This window comes from Anomaloglossus baeobatrachus, chromosome 2, assembly GCF_048569485.1.
Source record: "Anomaloglossus baeobatrachus isolate aAnoBae1 chromosome 2, aAnoBae1.hap1, whole genome shotgun sequence".
NCBI lineage: Eukaryota > Metazoa > Chordata > Amphibia > Anura > Aromobatidae > Anomaloglossus > Anomaloglossus baeobatrachus.
The window spans coordinates 773,862,614-773,886,955 of NC_134354.1; the positions used below are offsets into that span (position 1 = coordinate 773,862,614).

At 44.8% G+C, this 24,342-nt stretch overlaps 1 protein-coding gene across 1 annotated transcript in view; it reads left to right on the top strand.

Moving 5' to 3' along the window:
• TMEM135 (transmembrane protein 135) overlaps nt 1-24,342 on the top strand; it is a 518,807-nt gene that overhangs the window by 74,638 nt on the left and 419,827 nt on the right. The window contains exon 3 of the mRNA XM_075337557.1: nt 7,498-7,590. Coding sequence (XP_075193672.1) covers nt 7,498-7,590 — 93 coding nt within the window. The remainder of the gene's footprint in view (nt 1-7,497; nt 7,591-24,342) is intronic.

Sequence of the window (24,342 nt, forward strand, 5' to 3'; positions counted from 1 at the left end):
GATTAGGAGAAGAAGCTCTCGGGAACACATAAACCCTATCCTATATATTACTAGCTTGTGCCGAGTCTCCATGTTACTGAAGAGATTTCTAACCTACAGGTAGGGGATAAGGAACAAATGTAAGTAAGGAGACATTCATATCCATGCATCAAGGAGTGGTCTAGAGAAGATCTGTGGTGACCAAGTGGTTTAGAGAACTTGCCTAATGACCAGGTGGTTCAGAGGTAAAATGTTAGTTTGGCTGACATTTCTCGTGACCCTAAGATTTGAAGGACATTCCTGGTGACCTGGTGGTTTTGAGGATTTTGTGGGGATGCAGTGTTGATCCATTTATTTAAGGGACATCCCCGGTGAACGAATTTGTTGGACATCCCTAGCAACCGGTGGTTTATCTATAGTATTGTACATATCTGGGTGACCTGGATAGTTTGGAGGACATCTCAGGTGACTCAGGGGTTTTGCTGATCCCCTGTTGACCTGGTGGTTTGGAAAACATCCCTGGTATCCCTGTGGTTTGAAGGATATTCCTGGTGACCTCTGTCTTTGAAGTACACTCCTGTTGACCTGATGCTTTGGAGGATTCTCTGATGACCTGGTTGTTTGGAAAATATTCTTGGTAATGGGGTGGGTTCAGAGGCCATCCTTAGTGACCCATTGGTTCAAGGAACATCCCTGGTAACCCGGTGGTTTATTTATAGGACGTCATGTCATAGGCAATCCCATGGTTTGGAGGATTCCCTGATGAACTAGTATTTCAGAAGACATTCCTGGAGACCGAGTGATTTTGAGAACATCCCTGGTGACCCATTGGTTTAGGGGACATCCCTAGTGACCTGGTGGTTTATTTACATCATGGGTAAACCTGTGATTTGGTGGACATCATTCGTGACCCGGTAGTTTGGAGGATTTCCTTATGACCTAGTGGTTTTGAGGACATTGCTGGTAAGTCAGTAGTTTGGAGTACATTGCTGGTGACCCAGTGGTATGGAGAACATCCCTAGTGACCCATTGGTTCTGGGGACATCCTTGGTGACCTGATGATTTATTTATAGGACATCATGGGTACCCATGTGGTTTGGATAACATTATGTGTGACCAATTAGTTTGAAGGGCATCATGCATAACCCACTGGGTTGGATGATTTTCTGATGATCTAGTGTTTCGGAGGACGCTCCTGGTAACCCAGTGGTTTGGAGGACATTTCTGTTGACCCAGTGGTTTGGAGGACATCCCTAATGACCTGGTGGTTTGGAAGACATTCCTGGTAACCTAGTGGTTTGGAGGACGTTCCTGGTAAACTAGTGGTTTGGACGACGTTCTTCTTGGTAACCTAGTGGTTTGGAGGACGTTTCTGATAACCAGTGATTCGAAGGACGTTCCTGGTTCTCTAGTGGTTTGCAGGATGTTCCTTGTAACCCAGTGGTTCGGAGGACGTTCCTGGTTCTCTAGTGGTTTGCAGGATGTTCCTGGTAACCCAGTGGTTCAGAGGACGTTCCTGGTAACCCAGTGGTTCGGAGGACGTTCCTGGTAACCCAGTGGTTCGGAGGACGTTCCTGGTAACCCAGTGGTTTGGAGGATGTCCCTGCTGACCTGGTGGTTTATTTATAGGACATCATGGGTGACCTGAAGTTTGGAGAACATCATGTGTAACTTTGTGGATTGGAGGATTCCCTGATGACCCATCGCTTCAGGGGACATCTCTGGTGACCTGAAGGTCTGGATAACATTCCTGATGGTCTGGTTGTTTGGAGGATTGCAATTGTGAATATTTTATTGTTAATTGTGTGCAGGAAACAGAGATTCAGCAGTAATTTATTCATTTGTTGCTGCGTTATGATGACCTAATTATGGTCGCAATCTTGACCAGTAGGCACATGTTTGATGTGTTACTTCTAGGTTTTCGTTTATTTTTAGGTTTCACCTCCCTTTAAGGCTTTGGGATGTGCTTGGTCCTTTAGTATAGTGGCTTCACCCATCAACATCAAGTAATAAAAGTTGGATAAATCTTCCAGAAGCAGAAACCCGATCCTGTGCCACGTCCCGAACCAGATGATCCAGACACGTCTGTTCTAGTTACACAATGTAAAACATCTGATAAAGAATGTTCTTTCACCAACTTCCATGTTCAAGATCAATGGCCAACGACGTCCCCTGAGTGATCGACATTTCTCAAATAATATAATAATCAATATCAGTACGGCCTGGAAACGGGGGAGCGATGGCGAAACCTCGGAAAATGGCTTCAGAATTCCTAGTAAAGTCTGTGGCTCAGCACGTAATGAAGAGCAGCTGCTGAGGATTAGGGCTTGTGAGCGCGGAGACCTATGGCGTGCCGGCACCTCTTTACTCAGTCGATTGAATTTCTCCCCGGTCCAGGGGACCTCACTAGACCCTTCACAACCAGCACTACTTCTCTGTACTGCAATTCTGGTGTATAATTTTTTTTCTTTTGGTTAACCAAACCATAAAAATTCAATAATATAATCATATGTCAGACTTTTACGGATACGGCAGTACCAAATCTGTGTTTTTGTTTTTTTTTTTTTTATTATTATTTATTTATTTTATTTTTTTAATAGATATTTTTATTTTTGATGGGGGGGGGGAGGAGATTAATTTAGAATTTTTATGTTTTTTTTTTTTTTTCATTTAAATATTTTTAACTGTTATCTTTTTTTGTTCCTCCTATATAGAACTTGATCCTGTCATTGTCTGATCACTTGTTCTATAAAATTAAAGGGTTTATAAAAATGTAAAATTATGGTCCTATATGATGCTCATCCTATTATTGGGGGTCACAATAACCCACATAGTAGCCAGGGGGGCCATCAGTAGGCCCTTGGCAGCTGAGGCAACCAATCACCGCCCTCCAATTGTAGCGCCAGCGTCTTTGAAGAGATGTCGACTTACTCACAGCCCCGGCCGGGTCACGTCCTCCCCCACACTCCACCGGCCGTCTATGTGTGCTGCTGCCTCCTTTCCCTCCCAGGGACTGTGCACATGGCCCAGGTCTCCCAGAAACGTGCTTAGGGTTCACGTGCATACATTGACCCTCCTCTTAAGCCTATGTCTGAGAGGCACAATGTATTTAAGGCACCCTCCTATTAGGGGAGGTGCCTGCACAACACATTCAGTTAGTCAGTATATCAGTCTGTCTAGCTAGTTGTCAGTTCTTGTTATCCTTGTGTCTGTTACCTATACCTGTGTCTGCCTTCCCATACCTATCTGACCCTGCCATGCCCACTATACCTGTCTGTACCCACCTGTCCAGCCTAACTCAGTCATCCCACCTGTACCTGTGTCTATACTTGAGCCAACTTCTGTTCTGGGGTCTGCTGAAACAGCCCTGGGAGTGGTATCTGGTGTCAGCCTCGCGGTGGACACTTAGTTTATTCCCTCCTACTAAAGGGTAAGCCCGAATCCCCCATGTGCTTCATTGGGTCCACTAACCCCACTCGCTGCACCTTTACCGGCCGTGAGCATTAAAGCAATCATATGACGTGTATGGTGCAGGCTCAGCTCCTGAGCCCGGTCCATTGCCTTGCACTCACTACATGACTTAATGTTATGTTGTGTAGCAGGAAAGGGTTAACGTAAGGTCTTTCTGAAATTACATTATTAGCAATTCCTTAAAAAGGGTCTGTCAGCCCAACTGACAGTATAAACTAAGCGCATAGCCTTTTAGGAGAAATAGCCCCTATAAAAATTGCTCCTTTACCGTTCTAACCGCTGCCTTCGTTCTGCAGAATTATGGTGCTTGGTGCATCCTCTGTGTGGCTAAGAGCCTCAGTGCACTGTTCTGCCACTGGTTTTGCATGTTGCCGCTGGCATTTTCTGCAGAGAAAGCTGAGACCGCTGCTGTCAATCACCAGTGAGCGAGGCAGGAAAGTGGAAAACCAGTGGACAGAACAGCACGCTCAGCCTCTTATCCACACCAGGGCTGCACCGAGCATCCTAATTACCATATGGGATTAAAGGTCTGTTTTTACAGAACAGAGGCGGGGGTTAGAATATTAAAGGTGCGATTTATATTATTGATGTGGGATTTGAACCCAGGGCCCCAGTGTTGCAAAGCAAAAGTGCTAAACACCGAGCTACCATGTATCGAATGATGATGCCTACAGAGCACTGTCCTGAATTTGGCAGCCAGGGCCGTATTTCTGTCCAGCTGCTACACCGATGCCTTCACCTTGTGCCAGTCATTGCACTGATTACCCATCAGCTATAGATTACAATACAAACTTATCTATCTCACCCACAAAGCTCTCCACAATTCTTCACAACCCTACATCTCCTCTCTTATCTCTATCTATCAGCTTACCCGTGCTGTCCGTTCTGCGAATGATCTAAGACTAACATCCTCCATAAACCGAACCTCACACCTCTGTCTCCAAGACTTCGCTCGTGCTGCTCCAGTTTTCTAGAATGCACTACCCCAGATAATCACATTAATACCTAGCCCCCACGTTTTTAAGCTTATTTGGCACTGCAAAATTAATATTATTGTGGGAGGGGAGAGATTCCGATAGGAACTTTATATCCGGGATTTCCATACAAAGAGAGACGGATAGGATGTAATATCTGTACCTACATCATTTACATGGAGAGAAAGTGAGGCAGTACTATCCATGCCTCTGTCACTTACCAGGAGAGAATTGGATGCAGAACTATCTGCTCCTTAAGTGTTTACACAGAAAGAAGAGACAGTACTATCCTCACCCAAATCTATTATATACAGAGAAGGGAAGACAGTACTATCTGTGACTTCATTTATAATGAGAAATGGGGATGCAATACTCTCTGCTCCTTAAAGTTCAACTGAGTGAAAATTACCCTTCCTTACATAATTTACATGGAGAGAAGGGAATGTAGTACTATCTCTACCTGCGTCATTTACAAATAGACAGTAGTGCCTGTGTTTTCATCATTTACAAGGAGAGATGGGATTGCAGTACTGGATCCAGCTTCATGATTTACATGGAGAGAAAGGAATGCAGTACTATCTGCTCGTTAAAGGTTTACACAAAAAGAAGAGGGAGTAGTATCTGCACAGAAATATATTACATAGAGAGAAGGGGAGGCAGTACTATCTTGACCTTCATCATTCACAATGAGAGATGGGAATGCAGTACTATCTGCTCATTTAAAGTTTTACTCAAACGATCTATTCCTATCTAATTTACATGGAGAGAAGGAAATGTAATACTATTTGTACCTGCATCATTTACAAAGAGAGAAAGGGAGACTGTAGTATCTGTGGTTTCATCATTTACAAGGAATGATGAGGTTGCAATACTATCTCCAGCTTCATGGTTTACACAGAGAGAAAGGGAGACAGTAATACCCGTACCTACATCATTTACATGGAGAAAGAACTGTGTAACCACATAAATATGAGTAGACAGTACTATCTGTACTTATATAATTTAACAGGAGTTGAGAGGATGTAGCAGTATTTATTTGCAAGAAGAGAAGAGGAGGCAGTACTATCTGTACCTATATCATTTAAAAGGAGTTCAGAGGATGTAGCAGTATACATTTGCAAAAAAAAGAAGAGGAGGCAGTACTGTCTGTACCTATATCATTTAAAAGGAGTTCAGTGGATGTAGCTGTATCCATAGCTACATCATTTGCAAGGAAAGATGAGAAGGCAGTACTATCTACCTACATCATTGACAAAGAGAGAAAAGGAGACAGTACTATTTGTGACAATCACTTACAGGTAGAGGAAAGTTGTCCTGTGTACAGGTGCATCATTTTAACAGTAGAAAGGGAGCTAGTACTATCAGCTCCTTCTCTATTTATAAATAGAGTTGTTGGGGACGTACTATCTGTGTCTTCATAATTTACAGACAGAGACAGGTAATCAGTGCTATCAATTTTTACATAATTTTTAAAGAAGGACAGGGAGGCAGTACGATCTGTATCTACATAATAAGGGTGAGTGAAGGAGACAGTACTACCTGTATCTACATAATTTAAGGGTGAATGAAGGAGGCAGTGCTACCTATAACTTAAGGATGCGTGAAGGAGGCAGTACTATCTGTATCTTCATAATTTGAGGGTCAGTGAAGGAGACAGTACTACGTGTATCTAGATTATTTGAGAGTGAGTTAAGGAGACAGTACTATGTGTATTTACATAATGTAAGGGTGACTTAAGGAAATAGTACTGTCTGTATCTACATAATTTAAGGGTCAGTGAAAAGGAGGCAGTACAACCTATAACTTAAGGGTGAGTGAATGAGACAGTACTATCTGTATCTACATAATTTAAGGGTCAGTGAAGGAGACAGTACTATCTGTACCTACATAATTTAAGGGTCAGTGAAGGAGACAGTACTACCTGTATCTACATAATTTAAGGGTGACTGAAGGAGGCAGTACTATCTGCATCTTCATAATTTGAGGGTCAATTAAGGAGACAGTACTACATGTATCTACATTATTTGAGGGTCAGTGAAGGAGACAGTACTACCTGTATCTACATAATTTAGGGGGAATGAAGGAGGCAGTGCTACTTATAACTTAAGGATGAGTGAAGGAGGCAGTACTATCTGTATCTTCATAATTTGAGGATCAATGAAGGAGACAGTACTATCTGTATCTACATAATTTGAGTGTGAGTTAAGGAGACAGTACTATGTGTATCTACATAATTTGAGTGTGAGTTAAGGAGACAGTACTATCTGTATCTACATAATAAGGTTGTGTGTAGGAGACAGTACTATCTATAACTTAGGCTGAGTGAAGGAGACAGTACTATCTATAACTAAGGCTGAGTAAAGGAGACAGTACTATCTATAACTAAGGCTGAGTAAAGGAGACAGTACTATCTATAACTGAAGGGTGAGTGAAGGAGACAGTACTATCTATAACTAAGGCTGAGTGAAGGAGACAGTACTATCTATAACTGAACGGTGAGTGAAGGAGACAGTACTACCTGTGCATCCTTATTTTTCAGGGAGATAGAACATATAAAATTCCTGCCTTAAATCTTAAATGCCCTTTTAGAAACCCAGCAATATTCTAGGCGTCTTCAGAGTCATGTGCTGCTATGTTTTTTCAGTACGGCATGTAGTATTATTATACTTCTGCATCGGGGGCGTTTTCTATACATCGTGTTGTCCTGTAATTACTGTTCTTATCTCCGCTCGTTATTCGCTCTTTGTAATCAGGGAACGCTGGCCCTTTAATAATCCCTTGCAATGAAATGTTTCTATACTGAAGAAAAGATGGAGAACATAAAGTGCGCCGTGATTTGTCCTGGGTCCAAGCCATAAGGAACCATGTTTACAGAGGTCGCTTCATACAAAGAACCATTGTTTCGGGAGAAATGACCTGCATCCCCGTCCGACCCATGAAAACCAGTGTTCCATATGGTTTTTAACCCATTCACTGCCTAGTGCCCAGCCTCTGTGTTTTGTAAGCGCATCTGCCGGCTAGGCGATGGGATGAGTATTTAATTTGGTGCATTAATTACAATTCTGTATTGCAGGAAGATTCTGGGAAAATTTTACTTCTGGACGCCAGGATTTTGGGCCGCTTTGCCCGCCTCATATGTCGCCATACTGATCGAAAGAAAAAGCAGGTACGTTTTGTTTTTTTAAGGTATTTCATTAAATCGAATTTTAAGTAATTAAACTTTAAATTGGGTAATTCCATAAACGGCCATCTACGTAATTTACATATGGAAACCGGGACCTAGCACTTTCTGTGCATACGGAATGTACCTAAAAAATATATGGAGGGGAAGTTACTAATGTCTACACCATTTACAGAAAAGAAAATGCCCATACTACCTGTGTCTACATGGTTTACCGGGAAAGACATCAGCAGTATTATCAGTACATATATGACTTGAGTATGAAAACAAAGAGCCCATTATTTGCATAGAAAGATATTAATGTAGTACAATCTGTGCCTACATAATTTACATGGAAAGATATCGGAAGTATTGTCTGTACGTGTTTGACTTGCATATGAAAACAAAGAGTGTATCATTTACAGAGAAAGACCGGGAAGTAGTACTATCTGTGGCTGCATAATTTACAGAGAAAGTCAGGCAAGTTGTACTATCTTTACCTACATAATTTACAGAGAGAGTCATGGAAGGGGTACTATCTGTGCCTACATAATTTACATGGAAAGATAGCAGTATTATCTGTACATGTTTGACTTGCATATGAAAACAAAAAGTGCATCATTTACAGAGAAAGACAGGGAAGTCGTAATATGTGCCTACATAATTTACAGAGAAAGTCAGGGAAGCAGTACTATCTGTGCCTACATAATTTACAGAGAAAGTCAGGGAAGCAGTACTATCTGTCCCTAAATAATTTACAGAGAGAGTCAGGGAAGCAGTACTATCTGTACCTAGATAATTTACAGAGAGGTTATGGAAGTAGTACTATCTGTGCCTCCATAATTTACAGAGAGTCAGGGAAGTAGTATTATCCGTGCCTACATAATGTATAGAGAGAGTCAGAAAGTAGTACTATCTGTGCCTACATAATTTACATGGAAAGATATCAGCAGTATTTTCTGCACATGTTTGACTTGCATATGAAAACAAAAAGTACATCATTTACAGAGAAAGACAGGGAAGTAGTACTATCTGTGCCTACATAATTTACAGAGAGTCAGGGAAATAGTACTATCTGTGCCTGCATAATTTACAGAGAGCGTTAGGGAAGTAGTACGGTTCTAGCTGTGCCTACATAATTTATAGAGAGTCAGAAAGTAGTACTATCTGTGCCTACATAATTTACAAGGATAGAAAGGGAGGAAGTGTTATATATATCTCCACCATTCATAAGGGATAGAGAAAACAAAATCTGTGCCTACATAATTTGAAAGAATAGACGGAATGTTTGGGTGAATAGTACGGTGTACGGTAAGGCAGCACTATCTGTGCCAATAAGAATTATCTATTTATGCAATTGTAATGAGAAATGAAAAATAGAAAAAAGCAGAAATGTCTTAAATTGGGTTTTCATTCCTCACCGATGCACTTGATAAGTGATAAATATGTGATTGCTGGGACCTTAGTGATCACTAGCGCTGCGGTCCCGAGCCCCTCATTGCCTTTCGCTGCATGGCTTTCTTGCCCCCTTTCACACTGGGTATCTTCTTAGGATACTCTTAATAATCACAGACTTCCTGCTTCCGTCTGATCGGGATGACTGCGGTACATAAAGCACATTAGTAGCCGTGTGCACACTGGGAAGGTTTCGGCACGGCTCCGGCGTCCTTTACTTCCACGACAGCTCGAGATGGAATGAGAGGACGTAACAGGTGCTCCTTGTAATGTGGGAGCGGTTTCTCGAAGCGCAGCGAGCAGCTCACTCAGCATTTCCCCGTCTTCCCGAGCGTGGGGTGCCGCTTTCATTGAGAATTTGGATCATTTGTGAATACTTGGGAAAGACATCTGTCTCCCGTTACCACGTCCTGGTGGCATCTGCCTCTGCTGCACCAGCTGTAGCAGATCGCAGGCTGCTTATTACATGTGCCGAGGCATGTGTTTATTTGTCCTGATAATTGTCGTTATCTGCCTTTGACTTACTGGCTTGCAGCTGTCAATCATGGAAAGGCAATATAGAAAGCCAAATTCTTTTAATCCGGCATTGCCAGACCCAATTAAGTCTCAATGATCAAATCTGGACTAAGAATCGGTCCCAAAATATTCCTGTGAGGGTATGTAACCTATGAGAAGATGGCAACTCACAAATAAGGTAATATTGTAGGTGTCATGAGTGTGTCCCGCTCTGCGGAGACCTCTGGCGAGTCTGGGACCAGATGGTCACAGTGCCTTTATTAAGCTTGCGGGACGAGCACTGTATTAGTGGGTCCACTGGACCAAAGGTACTGTTCACTTGCCGTTGGGGGTGTAAACTAGACCACCAGAGGTGTCCACAGATACACACGCTGGTAAGCAGTCGGCAGAGGGCAGCCCCAGGAGATCTGTGGTACTCCGGCAGCTGGCGCCACGGACACAGTACAGTCCCTGGTGATAGCGGCAGCAGCAACATTAAGAGTTGTGGATCCATCCGGAATGGATGGATGGTTATGGCAGCAGCGTGGATACTTGAAACAGCTGGTTTCGAGCTAACAGCCGGCGTAGATGGTAGTAGCAGCAGCGGTGGAAAAGAAGTGCACTGAAACAGGAACAAATCAGCAGCAGCATATAGTACAGTAAAGCAGCAGCACAGAGGACCTGAGAACTAGCAAAGTTACTAACTCATTGCCCAGGCACCTCCCTTATGGGGAAAGTGCTTTATTTACCTGAAAACTCTCAGCTGACCTGAGAGGCACTTCCAGGTTGGGGAGCATTGGCCCTGTAAGACAGGGGGCATGGCCGTGTGTGAAGCCTTCAAGAAGAACCAGGAATTTTGTGAGGTGTACACAGGCTCTGGGATGCAGCAGCACAGTATGGACTTGGGACAGGGCAGCTACCTCGGGACGGCCAGACAACCGAGAGAGCCAATGTCCCCACCGGTAGAGGAGGGCAGGACAGCGTGCGGACAGGCGTCACTCAAACTTGTATTTGAGTGACTCTTCTTTTTTTTAGAGGTTAAGGACTCTTTCCTATCTGGCTGTCCTTTGTAGCCCTAATCTCAGGTGCAGCTCTTTTTTGACCACTCCCTATGTTATAAAAAGTCATGTGTTGATCACTTTGGAAGCAGTCTTTCTTTGGAAGAAGCTGAGGAGTCGTGACTATTGCAGCTGTGGTGTTTAGCTGCATCGGAGGAGCTTGGAGTGTTTTCTTTTTATTTCTATCTTTTTTCTGTTTGTCACACTTACTCCCTGTTGTGTTATTGCAGTTTTGAGACTAGTGCTCTCCCAGGCCCTCTAACTAGCCAAGGTGAGTTCAGGGCAACGGGGGGGGACCATCAGATAATAAGATGATGGGAATTTTATTATAATATTTATATTTCCCTTAGTGTTATGGATTTCTTTTTATCTCCCTTGTGACAAAATGGACTGTGCTGGTTAGAAATCCATTTTTTACCCAAAATCTGCCAAATGATTGTCGGTAGGAGGTCAAATACACATTAGTTGGTCGGCCAGCATTAATCTAATGTTTATGGCCACCTAGCTCCAGAGCCCTTTGTAAAATGTCCCACCAAAGCCTTGCAAAACCTTTTGGGCAGATCCAAATGACCCTTCAAACGTTTGGCTAAAGTTCACCCAGTCTTGAAGTGTCCAAATATCGTCTACAGTAGAAGAAGTGAATCCCACTCTTGTGATGGTTTTGATGGACAAAGACAACCCTACACATTGGATAAATGTCAACCGGCGAATTTAGAGGGACTGGCCATCCAATTTGTATTACGGTGTTCTGACTTTCCCACAATGGTGTATGTTGGGGGAAAGAAGGGGCAGTGTGGTAATACTCATAATTAGGGCTGAGCGGGCCCGGGCTGTAAATGTCCGGATCCGCGCGGTTTCAGCACTATTCCCGGGCCTGATATTCCGGCTGCACGATCCGGCATTTAATAAAAAATGAAAAAAAAAAACAACCAATAAATAAATAGCGTTTCATACTTACCAGACTCTGTCATGGCGGCACACTTGCTTCCGGGTTGCGCTTTCACTTCCTGTGCTGTCACACAGCTTTCCGTGTTTTCCCCGCCCACCGGCCGTCCTCTCAGCTGTGATTGGTTCCTGGCTGACCCGCCCCCCAGCCTGTGACATTGTCTGCCGTGCAGTCATCGCTTATCGTGGTCAGTACTACGCTGCACTCAGAGCGGGCAGCCGTGCTCTATGGCTGCTCGCTCTAACATGTAGCAGAGCTGAAGCGGCGTGGGACTTCTCCTGTGGATTACGTCGGAACTGCAGGGTGTTTGGGGGTTAATAAAGTGGTGAAGGAGGAGTGTTTTGTATTTTATTTCAAATAAAGGATTTTTCTGTGTCTGTGTTTATTTACTGTCACTTACAGGTTTGTGTGATGCAGGTATCTGACAGACGCCTGTGCCATCACAAACCTAGGGTGTAGCAGCAGCTATTTGCTGCTATTAACCCCTGCTATTACCTCGACTGGCACCGCATCATGCCAGCGGGAAGAGCCGGTATCGCACACCGGTATGTCGCATCTAACAGATGCGACATACCGGACGGCTGCTGGTGAGGATATACCAGCCCCCGGCCGGCGTTATCTTGGCTGGATGTGAAGATTAGGGGGACCGCACGTCGTTTTTTTTTTTTGTTTTTTTTTAACTTTCACCGGAATCACAGGTGCGAGGGGCTCTGGCAGCACCCGGCAGCCTCGCACGTGTGACTCCGGGCACTGGATAAACAGCACAGATACTGCGCGACGGCTGGGGCTGCAGCCGAGCGCTATAACTGTGCTGCAGAGTGTGTTTACCACCGTGACCGACAGTGCACTGCTTTCCCCGCCCACCGGCCATCCTGGCACCTGTGATTGGTTGCAGTTAGCTGACACGCTGCCACTCAGGATGGGGGCGTGTCTATCTGCAACCAACACACGCCGGTGGGCGGGGAAAACCATGAATATTGAATTGTCGGCTCCGGAAAGTAACAGCGTGACCCAGAAGGAGTGTGTCCCCATGACAGCGCCTCGGTGAGTATGCCGCTCTCGTTCCCAGCCCCCTAGCCCCTCCACAAACGTTTTAACCCTCCGGATTCCGGTCCCCATTGACTTATATGGGCACCGGATTCCGGAGCGGATCGGACTTATTTTTAAGTCTGTTACCGACCCGCCGGCCCCGGATTATTGCCTTCCAGCTCAACTCTACTCATAATGCCAGATCCTTTCCTTTCCACCCAAGATAAACCAAAGCTAGGCATATCTTACCGGTTACTGGACCCTACCCATTGGGAATAAAGATATACTTGTTGGAACCATGGGGGGAAGGGCGAAGAGGATTTGCTGTTGCCCAGTAATAGCTGTTCGGCTAGTATCTGAAATTTATTGTCAACTGGTGGGCTGTATGTGGCCCTCTTGGCACTACCACAAGGACTTACAACAGGAGGAACACCAAAACTTTACCAGTGGTCAGAATTTACCCAGTAATTGACTTCACGATGCCAAACAAAGGGTCAGAAGAAGTAAGTTCTGGTCTTTGTCTTGGCAATGTACATTATATACCTGTCAGATTAACCATTATTTCTCCCAATTTTGCGATAGACATGCACATTCAGTTTGTCCGACCATGCTTGCGTGTCAGGGTTGGGTAAGTCCCTCCGTGACAGGTTGGACTGTAGCTTATCAGTCAGTATTTTAACCTATATGCTAATTCACATTGGCTATTTTTCACACTTGTAGTACTTTGAGTCCATATAAAATGATACTGCAGTATGATCTTGTTTCTTCCAATTTACAGATCAGACTAGAGCATGTACATAATAGGGAGCTCCTAAAAGCGTCTCATATGCAGATGGTCACATGAAGCCAGTGTCATGAAGTATAAGGGTATAACCAGGGGCCAGGTCTCCTAGACTGACCCTCAGGCTAGGGGGCCCTAGCGGTCTCTTATCCCAGAGGTATTTCTGATGGTGAAGAGGTCTGGACCACCAACCTAGCCCTGCTCCTGGCAAGCCCTGATCTAATACCCCCTCTCCCCAACCCCAGGGGGGGGTCGGGACAGGAGTGGTTAAACCCACACAAATGGACAAACGAGGAAATCAAAACTCTAACTCCCAGCAATCACACACAGAGGTATTAGACGATACATGATCAGGAGGAAATAAAGAGCATGGAGGGAATAAAGAGACAACAAGAGAATTTTCACAACACACCAAACAGCACTCCATAGTTCACAAGCAACTGGATCACAATGGCACTTGGACTGGTTGGCTTTATGCTATAATCGGCACAGGAAGTCAGTTTCCACCATCTTAAAAAGGCGGGGAGAAGCTGTGATAGGTTTCTCATTACATGTGATCCTAGAGGTAACCAGCAGACTAGGACAGATTAACCCCTGCTAGCCCAAGTACTAATAAGCATAGAGTTGGCCGACGCCCGAGTCTGACTGTGCAACTCCGAAGCCCCAGAGAAACCACAGTGTGGAGTGTTGGAGTCTGTGGTGTGAACAGCACCAGATTTTTCAGCCAAATGCCGTGTGACAGCCAGTCACATAAGCAATTTCTGGAAGTGACTGGTCTACTGAATCCAGCTGACTTTGTGAACGTAGGCTTAGTGGCCTTCATGCATGTTACTTTGTTGGCCAATCCCAATGGAATAAGGTATGGGCATCTATAGTAATAGCTCCATAGAAAGGTGTCCTCTTTTCCTTCTTTGTTCTTCTGAAAGGCTTGGAGGACTCCCAGAAGAGAGGGACATGCATAACGTACGCTCGGACTATCACCCCGTGATGGTTGGACCTGGTGACACTATTTTCTCTCACTGATTTGGTCATTTACACTTAGACTCCATGTAATAAAACCTTGGAATCCGTTCATACCACATGATTGCAGATGTTCCACCACCCCGCGTGCATTGGAATTCATTTTAATAAGCCTTTGCAGTATTTCATACGTCCAGTACAACATAGCAAGACGACCTGTTTATTATTTTTATTACATACTGCATTAATCTCTGCCATTTCCCCTCCTTTGATCATCACTTATTTTATCTCTTTCCATCGTGCTTCGCTCTCTTTCGGCCCGTGGATCTGTGCACGCATTGACTTTACAGGCTTTTTATGACCATTTCTGTCTTCTTCTTCCCGATGTTATGTTTTTTTCTCAAACATATCCTTAACCCTCCCTTCTATCGTCTCCTCTCGGTGATGTCTCCTTTGTTCACCCTGATGTGTCCTCCAGCTGTCTCGATTCTTCCGTTTTATACTACTTATTGCCTTTTTTTCCACCCTCTGTTGATCTCCGATATTCCAGAGAATGTCTGCGTCTTGTTCTTCCCACCTGTCTCTGCTCCGTAAGACTTTTTTTACTGAAATTAACTTGTTTCCTTGTAGTCTACCTGCACATTTCTCATGCCAGCTCTCTCTCCCCCGATGTCCACCATCCTATAACTATCTTCTCGTGGTTGGACTTTGTTTTATTTTTTAAAGATTCGGAAAAGGTGTTGTGTCTGCTCAATCGTGCTCAACCCTGGACCTTAATGCGGTCCCGACGGCAGTAATATCTTTTTTCTGTGCCAGATATGACCTAGACGCAAGGAAATGTGAGACTCTGCTTCTTAGACGCCCATGCAGAAGAAGAAATATTAATAATTGTGGAGACCTCCTATGCTTTTTGTTTCAGCAAAAATTTCAGTTCTGAAAAAAAAACATTCTGAACACCTGGAAGGACATAAGTAAAGACGTTCTTGGGTGATCAGCCCCGAGTTGGGTTAGGCATGGAATCCTTTGAAAGCTGGTCATACCTTTGCTCAATCGACAGCTACCTCTCCCGATTCACCCCATGCACATGGATGCTTGGCACAGCTTAGCGTTCATGTGTTTTCTAAGGGTTGGAGGGAAGAGAAGTATCTGGCAGTGGCTTATCTCTTCTGAAAACAAAAGGATCGGGCATCGAAATGTCAACTGCCCAAACTCATCTCCACTGACATCATCTGTTGGGAGAGCTGAGTGGCCCCTATATCATATGAGAAAGTTGTCCTGTCTCGACAATGCCAGTGGGTTTAGCTGCTTATTTAAGTTTATGGGGGCCTTTAGGGTTCAAACACAGTGTACATAAGAAAACGTTGAGCGCAAAACAAAAAGGATGACCCTTCTCACCTATCAGAATTAATGCTTGTGATGACTTAATGTTTGGCCACTTGTGTTGGCGGTGAACTGGTCTTAATTAGGCCAGACATATGGGTCCTATTGTTTGTTAAATCAAGACAAGTTAACCATTGTCTCTTCCTAGACTGTTTAGAGCCTTAAGGCACCTTTACACTCTGAGACTTTCTATCGATCTCGACCTGGCCGGGATCGCTGGAAAGTCTCTAACAGTCGCTGGTGAGCTGTCAAACAGGCAGATCTGACCAACGACGCAGCAGCGATACAGACCTGCAAAACGACCTTGCTGGAAAGGGAACGCTAGCACGCCTATGGGCTGGGTCGCTAATGATGTCGTTGTAACAGTGTCAAACACACCGATACATGCTGCGCAGCAGGAAACAAAAGACCAAAGAATGGTCCTGAACGACTTGTAGCGATCAGCGACCTCACAGCCGGGGCCAGGTCGCTGATGCGTGTCACACACTGCAATGTCGCTGGGGAGGTCGCTTTTACGTCACAAAACCGGTGACATTACAGCGATATTTCAAGCGGTGTTGCTGTGTGTAAAGGGGTCTTTATTGTCTGTAAATTTGTATTGCCTCAGTCCCTTTGACTGCATAGTTCAGAGGAAAATTAATTCTTAAATTAATCATATAATAATTATACCAATGACAGAGCAGTCATCTCCAACTACTCCTGTAAGACACAATACCCTGAAATAAGAATGGAGGGCTATAAAAAGGGCCTTGCTCCTGTCACCAGAAATAAGGATTCCACAACATCTTAGCCGATGAGCTTCGGTTCTGACTGAGGAAACACAGAACTCCTTCACTTTGGATATTCTACAGGATTTCAGCTTAGGATCCACGGTTGCAGCTGAAGGTTCACAGAACTGCTTCCTAAGTTGCCACTATCTCTTCTCAGTGTGTGGCCGCCAAAAGCGGCATGCGGCTGGACTGGGATAGTTGGCCCTGGAAGCTCCGAAGTCACAAAGACTAATGCCTGGCAAGCCACCGGAAGGGTGAGACTCTGTTGCTTGTACCATCTTGTGTTCTTGCTGGGAATGTACAATGACCCAATAAAGTCTTACCAATGTGTGGTTCCCTCATGCTGTGTTGTCTGAGTAATGTTTTGCCCATGGGGAAGGAGTGCGAGCGTTCACTGGTATGAGCCCTGGTCCGTGTAGTCTTTCTGAAGACAGCCAAGCCAGAGGACAAGAGCACCCACTAATCCTCGTGTCTCCGCAGTGCTAGTTTTGACTCATGTTTAGGGTTCGGTGTAGTGGGTAAAAACCTCCAAGCGTCCAGTTGAGCCTAATGCAGTGTTTGAATGTGTCCAGTCTTACCAAAAGTTGCCCATGAATTTTAGATGTACAATATGTCCAATGAATGCACAGATTTTGGCAAGACCGGCTTATTATGGTGACGTCACGATTCTGGGGGAAGAACTATTGAGCTTGTTGGATTGCATTATGTGCAATTATAACGAAAGATAAAACTCCACCAGACATTTTGGACAGTGGCTTGCTTTTGATAACACCTGTGCAAGCCAAGCGTGCATGTTTATAAGTGGTCAGTAGAGATGTAAGGAATATGGCTAATGATCAATCCAACTTCTCACGAGGAAAAGTTAGCACCAAAGACATCAACAATGCTAGATTAAGGCAGCCATGGAGGACTGGCCTGGACGCTGGAACAGGCAGGCACATTGGCCCTTTCTCTAGACCGTTTCTTACCAATGTTTTCTATTTTTTTAAGTGACTTGCCCAGTTGAGTCTAAAGGCTACTTTACACACTGCGATATCGGTCCCGATATCGCTAGCGTGGGTACCCACCCCCATCTGTTGCGTGACACGGGCAAATCGCTGCCCGTGCCGCACAACATCGCCCAGACCCGTCACACATACTTACCTGCCCGGCGACGTTGCTGTGACCGGCGAACCGCCTCCTTTCTAAGGGGGCGGTCCGTGCGGCGTCACAGCGACGTCACTGAGCGGCCGCCCAATAGAAGCGGAGGGGCGAAGATGAGCGGGACGTAACATCCCGCCCACCTCCTTCCTTCCTCATAGCGGCCGGGAGGCAGGTAAGGAGAGCTTCCTCGTTCCTGCGGCGTCACACATAGCGATGTGTGCTGCCGCAGGAGCGACGAACTACATCGTTACTGCTGCAGTAACGATAATCGAGAATGGACCCCCATGTCACCGATGAGCGATTTTGCACGTTTTTGCAACGATGCAAAATCGCTCATCGGTGTCACACGCAGCAACATCGCTAATGCGGCCGGATGTGCGTCACAAATTCCGTGACCCCAACGACTCCGCATTAGCGATGTCGCAGCGTGTAAAGCCCCCTTTAAGCAGTGTTGGAATCTGTCCAGTCTGGCCAAAAGTTGCCCACGAATATTACATCTACAGTATGTCGAATGAATTCACGGATTTCGGCAAGACCGGCTTACCATAGTGATGTCACGATCCTGGGTGAAAGAACTGTTGAGCTTGTTGGATTGCAATATGTCCAATTATCATGAAAGATAAAACTGTACCAGACATTTTGGACACCGACGATGCCAGATTGAGGATGCCAAGCGCATAAGTGAAGACCTGCAGTCATGAAGGACTGGCCTGGACACTGAACCAGGGCGGTGCTTTGGCTCTTTCTCTAGACCTTTTCTTACCAATATTTATGAATTTCGTCAAGACCGGCTTACCATGGTGATGTCATGATTCTGGGGGAAAGAACTGTTGAGTTGTTGGATTGCAATATGTCCAATTATCATGAAAGATAAAACTCCACCAGACATTTTGGGCCGTGGCTAATGATGAGCAAGTTTCTAAATATTCGGATTTGCAATACTCGTAACGAGTACTGTCTAAAGCGGGCTTTACACGCTACAATATATCTTACAATGTGTCGGCGGGGTCACGTCGTAAGTGACGCACATTTGGCATTGTAAGTTATATTGTAACGTGTGACAGCTACGTGCGGTTGCGATTGAACGTTAAAACGTTGATCGCATGCACGTCATTCAATTCCTAAAAATTGAACGTGAGGTTGTTCAATGTTCCCGAGGTAGCACACATCGCATTGTGTGACACCCCGGGAACGATGAACAGCAGCTTACCTGCGTCTCGCGGCTCCCGCCGGCAATGCGGAAGGAAGGAGGTGGGCGGGATGTTTACGTCCCGCTCATCTCCGCCCCTCCGCTTCTATTGGCTGGTGGCCGCGTGACGTCGCTGTGACGCCGAACGTCCCTCCCACTCCAGGAAGTGGATGTTCGCCACCCACATCAAGGTCGTATGGAAGGGTAAGTACGTGTGACGGGAAATAATCGTTTTTGCGACACGTTTAACAAATTGATGGGGGCGGGAACGATCGCATACAATATCGTATGCACAATCGTAAGGTGTAAAGCAGGCTTTATACTCGCGTATGCATTTCGAATAGTGTGTGCAATGCAAGTCAATGGGGAATACTCGCAAGGTAACGAGTAACCCCGAATACTGTACTATTTGCTACTCGCACGGATGGAGCGGCATTCAGGTTACTCGTTACATTGTGAGTATTCCCCATTGACTTGCATTGCACACACTATGTGGAACGCATACGCGAGTATTAGATAGTACTCGTTACGAGTATCACGAATCCGAGTATTTTGAAACTTGCTCATCCTTAGCAGTGGCTTATCCCCTTCTTGCTTTTGATTACACCTGTCCAAGCCAAGCGTGCATGTTTGTGAGCGGTCACTAGTGATGTAGGAAATATGGCCAATGAGCAATTTAACTTCTCGCGGAGCCAAGTAAAGGCCAGAGACACCGATGATGCCAGATTGAGGATGCCAAGAACATAAGTGAAGACCTGCAGCCATGGAGAACTGGACAGGACGCTGGACCAGGACGGTGCTTTGGTCCTTTCTCTAGACCTTTTCTTACCAATATTTCCTATTTTTTAAGTTACTTGCCCAGTTGAACCTAAGGCAGCCAAGTGTTGGATTGTGTCCCGCTTGGCCACCGGAAAATGATTCCATTTCTTACTGCTTGCATTGAGCGGCAGCACTGTTTGATGTATCACGAGCTTCTTGGTCTGTGCGTTAGGGTATTGTTTTTTCCTTCCGGTAAATATCCTTTTATTTCATCCCCATTGAATATAGGTAAAGCTACAAGATCTTACAGACGCCGATACATCCCGTGAATATACTGCAATGACGTCTGTCGATTGTGGCTTTCTATGACCTTCGATACGTCTATGCATTGGTGTACGTTCAATCACAGTGTTTGACTAAGATAAACTATTTAATTTTTTTTTTATTGGATCCGCGACTTTCACGGTGATTGTTACTGTGTTTCTGACCCTTTTTATCCTTCACTTTGGATGAGAGTATTTGCAGTTCTCTTATATTTACCCAACCACTTTACTGTGAAGGCCAACATAGATATGGCTTGTACAAACTAATTAAGTGTTACAGTGCTTTTACTACTGATTGACACCTTTATTAATATTAATCTTGGGGGAAAAAAAAGGAAGTCGATCTTGATAAAACTGCCGGAAGTGATTCCTAAGCATTGTGAATATAATGAAGTAGAAAGTGGTTCCTCTGCGCTGCCTGTGTAATCAAACGAGGAGTTGGATAAAACTTAACAGGTTTATACATCTAGGCGTTTCGAGGCAAACTGGTCTCTTCTTCAGGATGAAACATTAAGCATTGTGCACATGTAGTGCGAAGACGCCTCGTGCAGGCACAACCTCTCGTTTCTTGCAGAACTCTGTTTTGTTGAGCTTCCAACACTTAATAGGCTTGTGCTATCTCAGCAAGTCATTATTTATCCACAGGATAGGTGATAATTTGCCTATTGGTAGGCCTCTGACCGATGGGACCTCCACAAATCCTAACAACGTAGCTCTGAAATACTTGGATAATGGAGAGGTGGACGCTTATGTTCACCGCTTCTTCCTTCATTGTGTATGACAGTTTATTCATTGACCTGTAGACGATGAGTGGGGCAATTGTTCAATCGAATAAGGAAATTCAGAGCCCAGTGTATTGGTAGGTGTCTGACAGATGGGACCTCCGCAAATCCTAAGAACGTATCTCTGAAATACTCAAATAATGGAGAGTTGGATGCTTATGTCCACCACGTCTTCCTTCACTACGTATAGCAGTTTATTCATTGACCGGTAGATGATGAGTGGGGCAACTCTTCAATCCAGTAAGGAAATTCAGTACCCTGTTCCTGAGAAAGCACAAATCCATTGAAAATTAACCACATAGACTTCGACCATTGCGGTAAATCCCTCCACCAGTGTATGTAAGCATCTAGACACACCTGAGTACGCCTGTGAGTCAAGGAACATCTAGTATCTACCCATACAGAATAGTCAGCAAGTTCCCAATGCAAGTGTATGTGGAGCTCAAGCTCACCAGGTCTTAACGGCGGCCAGCTGCTACTGTGATTGATAGACTTGGCACTATATGAAATAACTGGGCCGAAGAAGAGATTCTTGAAGGGATAAACAGTTTCCATTTCTTAGTTGGGCTCACTTGAACACCTCATTGGGATGTAGAAAGTCATTTAGTCTCTGAAGAAATTAGATAAGACTTCTGCAGTCCAACACAACCACCATGGCATTGGTATGCCAGGTGCTCCTTGTTCTTCACATATCCTCATAAGGGACAAGAATGAAGAATCTTGAAGTATTAGAAGATGAGACACAAGGAAATATTCTCTGGTCTAAATTAGTTGACTTAAAGACCTCTAACTATAGATGGCTGAGGTCAACCAAACATTTGTTGTGCTCATAGCTATATCTTTTGACACCTACAAATGTGTATATTTGGCTAGGCTAAAGAGGGTGTTACACGCAACGATATCGCTAGCGATATCGCATGTGAAAGCACCCGCCCCCGTCGTTTGTGCGTCATGGGCAAATCGCTGCCCGTGGCGCACAAAATCGTTAAGAGCCATCACATGTACTTGCCTACCTAGCGACGTCGCTGTGTCTGGCGAACCGCCTCCTTTCTAAAGGGGCGGTTCGTTTGGCGTCACTTAGCGGCCGCCCAATAGAAGTGGAGGGGCGGAGATGAGCGGGACGTTACATCCTGCCCACCTCTTTCCTTCCTCGTTGCCGGCGGCCGCAGGTAAGCTGTACTTCGTCGCTCCCGAGGTGTCACACAGAGTGATGTGTGCTGCCTCGTGAACGACAAACAACCTGCGAGATCAACAATCAATGATTTTTTGAAAAGGAACGACGTGTCAACGATGGACGATAAGGTGAGTTTTTTCCATCGTTAACGCTCGTTCCTTGCTGTCACACGCAACGATGTTGCTAACGATGCCGGATGTGCGTCACGGAATCTGTGACCCCGGCGATATATTGTTAGATACGTCGTTGCGTGTAACGGGGCCTTTACTCTTCATGCCTTTCAGTGAAGAAAGGATCCCTATGCACAATAGATAGTTGACTGCCAACAGTTCTCTTTCTTGACTCCTCCATAAACAAGGCTGAGCGCCCCTGAGTTCTCAGGCAGTGGCTTATCTCACCGAGAGTGAAGATATTGGCATTCGGAAATCTGACACACCCAATCCTGTGTGAGTTTGGAGACCCTTTTAAACATTAGACTGTTGCCCATACCTGCCGATATTGGCGGGTGGGTGGCCTTGAGTCACTTGCAGATGTCGACAGTAAAACGACTGAGAAATGTTCCCACTCCTTATCTCCCCAGACATTATCTGTGAAGGGAGGATTGTAAAACTGCCAAGCACACTAGATAGTTGGCTGGTCCTGACAAACTAAATGGATTCAGGTGACCTCAATCTAATGTTTGGTGGCCTTAGGAAGGTCCACATGAACTACACTTGCCGATATTGGCGGTGGCCTTGAGTCACTTACAGATGTCGACAGAAAAACGACTAAGAAATGAATTCAAAATGCCCACTCCTTATCTCTTCAGACATTATCTGTGATGGAAGGGTTATAAGATTTCCAAGCACACTAGATACTTGACAGGACTTACAGAAGACCTCAATCTGTTTGGTGGTCTTAGGAAGGTCCACAAGAAACTATACTTCAGTTGATCTTTTGCTTCATCTATTAGTGCATGTGACATGATATGACTCATTAAAAGAGGTAGCAACATATGTACTTACACTCGAGTAGGGGACAGATGTGCAATACCGGCTGTTGACTGAACCTTATAGCTTCGTAATTGAGCCCTTCCGGCTACCGCCAATGCCACAAACAGTTGATTGGCGGAGGGTGCAGGATGTGGGACCCAAATTGATTAGACCTTTCCTAAGGATAAGCCATCAATATCAAAGTCCCTGACCACCCCTTTTTTCTTTGAGAGAACAAATGCATCCAAAACCAACGAAATTTATTGGCATTCTGAAGACTTGCAAGTCCGCGAAGCCAGAAGGTTTCAAAAATCTAATTTACCTTGTCGGTAATGTATTACTCTGCTGTATTTCAATACATATCAAAAACACATCATGTGCATTGACCCTTAAAGAGATATGGGATACCCAAGTGCAGTTTTTGGACTCTACATAGAAGTGAATGTAGAGAGTCGCGCATGCGCAACCACCTCCCCTCTTACAGCAAGTCCTGTTCCCAAGATAAAGGCAGATCCCAGAGGTGGGACCTTCATCATATAAATGTAGATCAGAATACTACATGAATGATGGTTTCTGTATAGAGTACAAAAAGTTGGACTTCAGAGAACATTTTCGACAGATATCTCACCGGCCCTGTTCTGTAAAACCAAGACTAGAGTCCAACTCGTTGTGCGGCCAGAAAAAAATGTGCCGTCCAAGACGGTTTTGTTGATGGTGGCTCTTGCCAACACGCATCGAAAATTTATCACCTAGTGTTTTCTGTATACAGAACATCATAAACTTTTGATTAATTTCGGCAACTTTTCTTTTTAGTTTCCAGCAGATTCGGATTTGGCAGGAGGCGTTCGAGCTGACTCTCGTGTTTCTATGTAATGTGATAAAAACAAGAGCTTGCTTCAGACTGGAACTAATTATTGTCCTAATGTGGACCGTGCTCATCTTTTCTTCAGATATTGCGGCCATTTAACATCAATAAGAGTAGCCAACGTTTATCTGAAGAAATCCACAGCATGTGGTCGCTTTACACAAGAAGTCGAGGTTTCATAAGAATATGAAAAAGTTCTAAAAAATAAATAAAAGTTTGAACGGAAATCTACTGAACAAAAATATAAAGGCAACACTTTTGTTTTTTTTCATATTTCATGAGCTGAACTCAAAGATCTAAGACTTTTTAAGGCCTTTTTCTCTCCAATATTGTTCACAAATTTGCCTAAATCAGGTGAAGACTCCAATGAGGGCAACAAACTGCAGTCAGGTGGAGTCCCCCGATAAGAACGATGAACTGCAGTCAGGTGGAGTCCCCCGATAAGAACGATGAACTGCACCCAGGTGGAGACCCCGATGAGGACTGTGAACTGCAGTCAGGTGGAGACCCCGATGAGAACGACGCTCTGCAGTCAGGTGGAGACCCCGATGAGGACTGTGAACTGCAGTCAGGTGGAGACCCCGATGAGAACGACGCTCTGCAGTCAGGTGGAGTCCCCCGATAAGAACGATGAACTGCAGTCAGGTGGAGACCCCGATGAGAACGACGCTCTGCAGT